The 8,757-nt window shown below is 35.1% G+C and overlaps 1 protein-coding gene across 1 annotated transcript in view; it reads left to right on the forward strand.

Moving 5' to 3' along the window:
- The window catches only part of CLIC2 (chloride intracellular channel 2), a 41,507-nt gene extending 38,237 nt beyond the window's left edge, over positions 1 to 3,270 (forward strand). Inside the window, exons 4-6 of the mRNA XM_007993217.3 lie at positions 942 to 1,048; positions 1,650 to 1,831; positions 2,945 to 3,270. Coding sequence (XP_007991408.1) covers positions 942 to 1,048; positions 1,650 to 1,831; positions 2,945 to 3,106 — 451 coding nt within the window. The 3' untranslated portion in view covers positions 3,107 to 3,270. The remainder of the gene's footprint in view (positions 1 to 941; positions 1,049 to 1,649; positions 1,832 to 2,944) is intronic.
- The last annotated feature ends 5,487 nt before the right edge of the window (positions 3,271 to 8,757 follow it).

The raw sequence follows: 8,757 nt of genomic DNA on the forward strand, positions 1-8,757 counted from the left end.
ATGTTGTTGCAAATGACAGGATTTCATTATTTTTAAGGCTGATTCATATTCTAGTATACATATATATATCACAATTTCTATATCCATTCATGTATTGATGGGAACTTAGGTTGTTTCTATATGTTGACTTTTGTGAGTAATGCTGCAGTGAACATGGGAGCACAGATATCTCCATGAGGTGCTGATTTTTTCTTGAATACTTTTCCACATCTAGTCATTATCATCTGGGTTTTCTTATTGGATTTGTTAGTGTGGTGAATTATATTATTACATTATTTTATTTAATTATGCTAACTGAGCTTTGTATTACTAAGAGAGGATATCTTGGCTCCTTTTTTCCCATTTTCTCCATCCAATTTATTCCATCATTTGTTTTATAAGTTGCAATATTTGAAATCATATTTTTCTTTTTCTTTTCTTTTTTATTGAGACTGAGTTTCACTTTTGTCCCCCAGGCTGGAGTGCAATGGCGCGATCTCAGCTCACTGCAACCTCCACCTGCCAGCTTCAAGCAGTTCTCCTACCTCAGCCCCCTGAGTAGCTGGGACTACAGGCGCCCACTACCACGCCCAGCTAATGTTTGTGTTTTTAGTAGAGGCGGGGTTTCACCATGTGAGCCAGGCTGGTCTCAAACTCCTGACCTCAGGTGATCCAGCCACCTGAGCCTCCCAAAGTGCTGGGATTACAGGCGTGAGCCACTGCGCCCAGCTGAAACAGATAAATGAGCTTTGGATTCCAGACAACTGATTTCCCTGTGAACTTTAGAAACTAAAGTGTTCTGAGATTGGAAAAAAATATAAACTTCTACTGAGAGACTTCTAAGGGTGTTTAGTTTCCAGCGCAATTTTCCAGAACTTCCATTTTCAGTATAGTGCAAGCTAGGGCACCTGGTCTCTGTCATGTTATGTGCAAATGATAGTTGACTCGTGTTTCTTTTTAAGGTACCCTCACCTGAGTCCCAAGTACAAGGAGTCTTTTGATGTGGGCTGTAACCTCTTTGCCAAGTTTTCTGCATACATTAAGAATACACAAAAGGAGGCAAATAAGAGTAAGATACCTTTCTTTAAATCTCTATTTTTCCTCACTTTTCATACTCTCACTCAGCAAAAATAGAATTTTCCTGAATATATAGTATATTTGGGGGACTAGCCTAGTCTTCCCCTCATTGTCTGTTCTCTCCTCTGAAATTCCCTTGCATGAAGTTTTATTAGATTTAGAACTCAAAATTCAATATAGCAATTACCAGGTGTGAACTAACTGCAAGACGGTGTACCTTTAAGGTTTCTTAAACTGTAGCACCTACCATTTCCCATGAACATTCTTAAATAGGTTTATTGTCCTCTGAGTCACAAGAACTGTGTTTTTTCTTTCACTTTCTAACTCTTCTGAGTTGGATAACATGTATCACTTTTCTTTCTTTTACTCTCCTGACAATGCAACTCCCTAAGAAAAGCCCAAAAGATTTACACTCACTATTTGATCTTACTTTGTCGTATCAGTGAGTAGTTGAGCATTCTAAATAGTTAACTAGATGTTGAAGAGCCAGTGTAAGCAGTATGTATAGATAGAGGTGTCTAAATGTAAGGAAAGCATATTTAGACTGTATTTAGTCAAAAGACAATACATTTACAAGTCCTTCATTGCCTCAGATTTTGAAAAATCTCTGCTCAAAGAATTCAAGCGTCTGGATGACTACTTAAACACCCCACTTCTGGATGAAATTGATCCAGACAGTGCTGAGGAACCCACAGTTTCCAGAAGACTATTCTTGGATGGGGATCAGCTAACACTGGCTGATTGTAGCTTGTTACCCAAGCTGAACATTATTAAAGTAAGTCTTTATAGGGCAGGCTGAATGGGTGGGAGGGGTTTGCCAGTTGCCAGCACAAAACACAGTGACCTTCCAGTGCAGTATTATTATATTATAGCTTTGTCATTATCATCATCATCATCATGTGTAGTATCTACATCTCTTTTTTCTCTTTAGACGGAAAATCCATAATGATCTCTTCTGGGAAGTATTAAAACTTGTTTCTTTTTTTTTTTTTTTTCTTTTTTGAGATAGGATCTTGCTCTGTCACCCAGGTTGGAGTGCAGTGGCATGATCAAGGCTTATTGCAACCCCCACCTCCAAGGCTCAAGCAGTCTTCCCACCCCAGCCTCTTGAGTAGCTGAGACTACAGGTGCATGCCACTACGCCCGGCTAATTTTTTGTACTTTTTGTAGAGACAGGGTTTCACCATGTTGCGCAGGCTGGTCTTGAACTCCTGGGCTCAAGTGATCCGCCTGCCTTGGCCTCCCAAAGTGCTAGAATTACAGGCATGAGCCACCGCGCCCGGGCAAAACTTGTTTCTTTCTTTCTAAATCAGAAGGTATTTTCCACTGTCTTGTCTTTATTTTATAAAGGATAATAATATTACCTAATTTACAGAATTGTTAAGAGAATTAAATAAATTAAAGCATTTAAAATGCTTAGAACAGTGCCTAGATCATAATAGGGAATAACCAATTTGGGCTATTCATATTATGATGAATTAATCATAAATTTAACAAATATTTATTGCACAGACTTATGCAGAATTTACTCTCTGAGTCCTATGCCAAACACAGAGAATACATAAAGAAATAAGACATAGGACTCTAAATAAACTCTTAGTCTAGTGGTGGTGGATATGTGCTCATTTTCTGTGCTTCCTTCCACTAAATATAGTCATAATTAAATATGGAATCAATATAAACATGATTGTAAGCATATGGTTTTGTCAACATTTGTAGACAAAACATCAAAATAGTCCAAGATTCGAGTCTACTTCATAGTTTATTTTATAGTGCTTTTTGTGTCGATAAGATGCCTTTGATAATCTTGACTTCTAAGATATATTTCTACATAGTAGACATATTACTGATGCCTTTCTTTTTCCTCTTTTTTTTTGCAAAATTCTAGGTTGCTGCCAAGAAATATCGTGACTTTGACATTCCAGCAGAATTCTCAGGAGTCTGGCGTTATCTCCACAATGCCTATGCCCGTGAAGAATTTACCCACACGTGTCCTGAAGACAAAGAAATTGAAAATACTTATGCAAGTGTAGCTAAACAGAAGAGTTAGGACAGCTCTTACAGGAGAAAAGGCTGTATTTGTGATCAGATTTTACTTAATGACATATTAGAAAAGTTTCTGCAAATAAGAATATGAAAAATACTGTTTCTTCTGTCCAACTCTCTTATGGAAAGGAACTCTGTATTTTCTGTTAGCCATAAACGATCTGTCCACTGTATTTTACAGGTCTTCCCACTTTTACTTAATTTGCTTTATTTGTATGGCAAACCACTGCAATCCTGAATGACATGGAAAGCATCACGATCTTTTGCCCTTTGCTTGAATTCCTGGAATGCATACATATAAGCTAAACAGATGTCTGCAGTTATAAATGTCATAAGTAGAGGTACAATCTCACCCTGGTCCTTAGAAACATTTCCATACAAATTGTTAAAATAATTCCACATTTTTGCTAGTTTAATATATACATGAGTTTATTTCTGATACAAATAACAAATTCAGAGAGTGAGCATATCAGAGAGGCAGATTCTAAAAGAATGATTTTTAAAATCAGCTCTAGGAAGAGATCAAGATCAATTGGTCATAGAACAGCATTTGACGCCTAGAACTATGACCATCTCATGGCCAGAGATGAGAATGTAGCCTTTGTGACCAGATTATATTATTTTTAAATGAAGAAGCACTCATTAAATAAAACATAATTTTAAAAAACCAGAAATGAAGTCAACTGAATCTTTTATTCATAAAAATGAAAAGGAAAATAAGAAATGTGACTGACCAAAAGGTCTTGTTGTTATCCATAAAAGGATAAGGTAAACAGTCCTTAGATAATTACAAAACTTTCTACAAAAGTTAAAATGTTACATTACTATACATATTCAGATTCACTTGCTAAAGTACTCTTAAATCATTCAAATCTGGAAACAAAAGCTGAACTAAACTACTGCTCCCTCAAAGGAGAAACACAAGCATAAGTGCAGCATCTAAAAAGGAAAATATGGGGTTATTTTAGGTTTTGGTGGAAGGGTGGAGTTTAGATAAAATTTAAATGAAGTAGTGTTTTAATAGGTTCAAAGAAAAGTAAGGCAATGAGCAAGTTGAAAGTACTGTCCTTGAAAACCACAGAGTCAAGATAAATGTATAGTGTATGGTTAGGTGGCAGAGAAATGCAATCATGTTGATAACCTTTGAGATACATCCTCTCATCAGCATATTTCAGAATACATGCAATATACTAGCAAGTTACAATTGATAGAATACATTTGAAATGTTAAATGAAATAAGCCAGGCACAGAAAGACAAACACCACATGATCTCACTCATATGTGGAATTTTAAAAAGTTGATGTCACACAAGTAGAGGGTAGAATCGTGGTTACCAGGGGCTGGGCAGAGAAAGAAGGCAGAGGCACTGAAAGATGTTGGTCAATGGGTATAAAGTTACACTTAGGAAGAATAAATTTTGGTATTCACCACATTTGGGTGACTATAGCAAATAATAATGTAGCATATATTTCAAGATAGCTAGAAAAGTAGATTTTAAGTGTTGTCACCACAAAGAAATAACAAATGTTTATTGTGATGGATATGGTCATCACACCTATTTGATCATTATACTGTGTATACATGCATTGAAACACCACATTGTATCCCATATATATGTACAATTATGTGCCCATTATACATTTAAAAATAAATTTTAAAAACCTTCAATTAAACAACTCTTGGTTTAAAGGAAAAATATAAACCAAAACTACAGTACCTCTAAAACAAATAATGATGATGTAAACACTTCATATCAGAATCCATGGGATAAATATAAAGCAGTGATCAGAGGAAATTTTATAACACTAAACACTGCTATTAGTAAAAATAAAAGATTGAAAATAAATTGATTAAATATTGAGCTAACAAAAATTTTTTAAATGTGCACAACAATGTGAATATACTTAACACTTCTCAACTCTCTGCTTCAAAATAGTTAAGATGATGAGTTTTAAGCTATGTGTTTTTAATACAACTTTAAAAAAATGTCCAAAGGGATGTTGGTAGAGCACCAGCAAAAAACAAAAAGAAACTTATAAGTACAACAAATTAAGTAAAAGAACACAAGAAATTAACAAAAAAAAGTAAGAATTAACAAAAGAGAATCGAAATAGCATACACCTAGTTAATGAATCAAAATCCTTATTTTTTAAAAGATTGATAATATAGACAACCCACTAGCTACATTAATCAAAATAAAACAGAGAAAGCAAAAATATGCAAAATAAAGAATGGGGAAATAACTATTGGAAGAAATTTAAGACTTTATAAGAGACTACTTTGCACACCTCTGTGCAAATAAATTTGAAAATCTAGATAATAGAGATAATTTCCTAGGAAAGTAATGATTACCACAAACAACTTTATTAGAGATATAAAAATTAAAGAGATCAATATTCATAGAAGAAACAGAGAACATTTTTTAAAAAGTATCAAAGAAGAGAGTTTCACAGGGAAATTCTACCAAACTTTAAAAGACCATATAGTCTCAAAGTAACTTTGTGAAACAGTGTTTCTTCTGGAAAATATAAAACAAAATATAAAGAAACTATACATAAACATTACACTCTAATTGGCAAAGTTGTTTCTCAAGGAGATATGTGTAGACAATTCTGAAACAGCCATACATGTATACTAAGACTGAAAAAATAAGTAAATGATCTATAGGTGGGAAGTACAAATAATCAAGAAAAGAAGGCTAGGATGAACTATGTGGTACTGGATTCGATTCAGAGACATCAGTATGTACTCACGTTTAACTTAATATTGACAGAAGTGAATAGATACAAAAATAATTACACATGTGTATATACATGAGGCAGTATATATGTATAGTTCCTAGCCCTGTGTCCTGAGAGGGCCTGGAAGCAATAGTACCCTAGTAGCAACTAGCACACCCAGTGCTAAGACCTTGGATTCTAATATCATTCTCCAATAAAAGGAACTAGAGCTCCTTGGAGAAATAACTGATTCTACGACCAGGACAGGGGAAATATGAGATGGACCCGGAGAATCTCATAGTACCGGAAAGTAAGGAATTTAAAAAAAAAAAAAAAATGAGGGCATGGCAAAGGGATAGAGGAGTCATCCTGAAAGATTGCCAAATTTGGAAAAATTCCAGCAATAAAATATAGATATTCCTCACCTTCTGATGGGGCTATGACTTGATAAACCCATCATAAGTTAGAAATATTATAAGTTGAAAAGGCATTTAATACCCCAACAAACCCATCATAAAGTCAAAAAATCATAAGTCAAACCATAAGTCCAGATGCTCCTCAGCTTACCATGCAATTACATCCCAATAAACCCACCATAAACTTGAAAATTTGTAAGTAAGCCAAATGGTCATAAGCTGAGGTTTGTCTGTATTGCAGTATTAGATTATAACACAAAGTATAAAATAGATGAGTCCATAGGGAAACAAATGACTAAATAAATAAATGGAGGAAAAGAGGTAAATCTCCCATTACAGAGGAATTCCAAATAGTGTATGTAGATCTTTCCCACTCAAGCTGATGGAGCTTCAGTTCTTAAGCTTAGAGTATGAGCTGTACTTAATGACTTGCTTCTAAAGAGTAGAGTATGACAGTTTGTATGGGGATGAGTAACTTTGCAGTAGAGAAACCTGGCAAACACTACCTCAAAACACATGATCAAAGTCAATATCAACAGACAAGCCACATTGATAGTTTGTATCCTTGATATAATGTGATGAAAATAGCAGTTTACCTCTGATCTTTACAAGAAAAACAAAGTGATTTGAGAATTCTTATCCCAAAGGACAGGTTTTAAAGAAATACTTTCTTCTTTGTAGTCAATTCTCAGTTATTTACAGCACAGTACCTCCAATGAATTATTCTTCACTGTTACCATCATATTGTTTGTTTTGTGGCCATGTTCCTGCTAATTAAAACTTTCTAACCAATATCAGAAGGCTGGCAAAGAAAAAAAAAAGAAGTAGAAACTAAGATTCGTGTTCATCGTGAGTTTATTCCTTTCTCCTTACTGTTGAAATGTTCAAATTCTGATCTAGAATACTTCTAAAATTACCCAATGTTCAAGTGTCATACACTTTTTAATTAACTGGCAAAATTAATCGAACACATATTATGAATGAGATGTGATGTAATGTTGTGAAGGAAACCAGAAAATGTTGAGACTTTGTTCTTGTCCTTTTGACATGCTGAAACACTAGTAGAGAAGGTGTCAAAACATCTGCTTAAAATCTTGGTAACATTGGGCAAGTGACTTGACCAATCTAAGCCTCAGGTTCCATTTTTTATAATTTCAACTTTTATTTTCAATTCAGTGGTTACATGTGCATGTTTGTTACATGGGTATATGCATGATGCTCTGGTTTTAAGTATGAATGATCCCATCACCAGGTAGTGAGCATAGTAGCCAATAGGTAGTTTTTCAACCCTTGCCTCCCTTCCTTCCTGCCCACTCCAGTGGGTCCCAGTGTCTATTGTTCCCTTCATTGTGTCCATGTGTACCCACTATTTAGCTCCCACTTATAAGTGAGAACATGTGGTATTTTGTTTTCTGTTTCTGCGTTAATTCACGTACGATAACAGTCTCCAGCTGCATCCATGTTGCTGCAAAGGACATGATTTCATTCTTTTTTATGGCAGCATAGTATTTGATGTAGGTATATACATACCACATTTTATTTATCCAATCCTCTGTTGATGGATACTTAGGTTGATTTCATGTCTTTGCTATTGTAGATAGTACTATCGTGAATATACAAGTGCAGTATCTTTTTGGTAAAATGATTAATTTTCCTTTGGGTAGATACCCAGTAATGGGTTTGCTGGGTCGAATGGTAGTTTGTTTTAGTTCTTTGATAAATCTTTAAGCTGCTTTCCACTGTGGCTGAACTAATTTACATTCCCATCAGCAGTGTATAAACATTCCCTTTTTTCCACAGCCTTGCCAGCATCTGTTATTTGACTTTTTAGTAATAGCCATTCTGACTGGTGTGAGATGGTATCTCATTGTGGTTTTGATTTTTCTCTAATGATCAGTGATGTTGAGCTTTTTTTCATATGATTGTTGGCCATATGTATCCTTTTTTTTTTTTTTTTTTTTTTTTTTTTTTTTTTTTTTTTTGAGACAGAGTCTTGCTCTATTACCCAGGCTGGAGTGCAATGGTACAATCTCAGCTCACTGCAACCTCCACTTCCTGGGTTCAAGCGATTCTTCTGCCTCAGCCTCCCAAGTAGCTGGGACTATAGGAGCATGCCACCATGCCCGGCTAACTTTTGTATTTTTAGGAGATATGGGGTTTCACCATATTGGCCAGGCTGGTCTCAAACTCCTGACCTCGTGATCTACTTGCCTTAGCCTCACAAAGTGCTGGGATTACAGGCATGAGCCACTGCGCCCAACCGTATGTCTTCTTTTGAGAAGTGTCTGTTCATATCATTTGCCCACTTTTTAATTTGGTTATTTGGTTTTTGCTTGTTGAATCATGTAAGTTCCTTATAGATTACAGATATGAGACCATTATGAGATAGTTTGAAAATATTTTCTTCAATTCTGTAGGTCATCTGTTTAATCTCTCATTAATTTATTTATATTTCAATAGCTTTAGGGATACAAATGGTTTTTGGTTACATGGGTGAATTGTATAGTAGTGAATTCTGG

This window comes from Chlorocebus sabaeus, chromosome X (genome assembly GCF_047675955.1).
Source record: "Chlorocebus sabaeus isolate Y175 chromosome X, mChlSab1.0.hap1, whole genome shotgun sequence".
NCBI classification, from domain to species: Eukaryota; Metazoa; Chordata; class Mammalia; order Primates; family Cercopithecidae; genus Chlorocebus; species Chlorocebus sabaeus.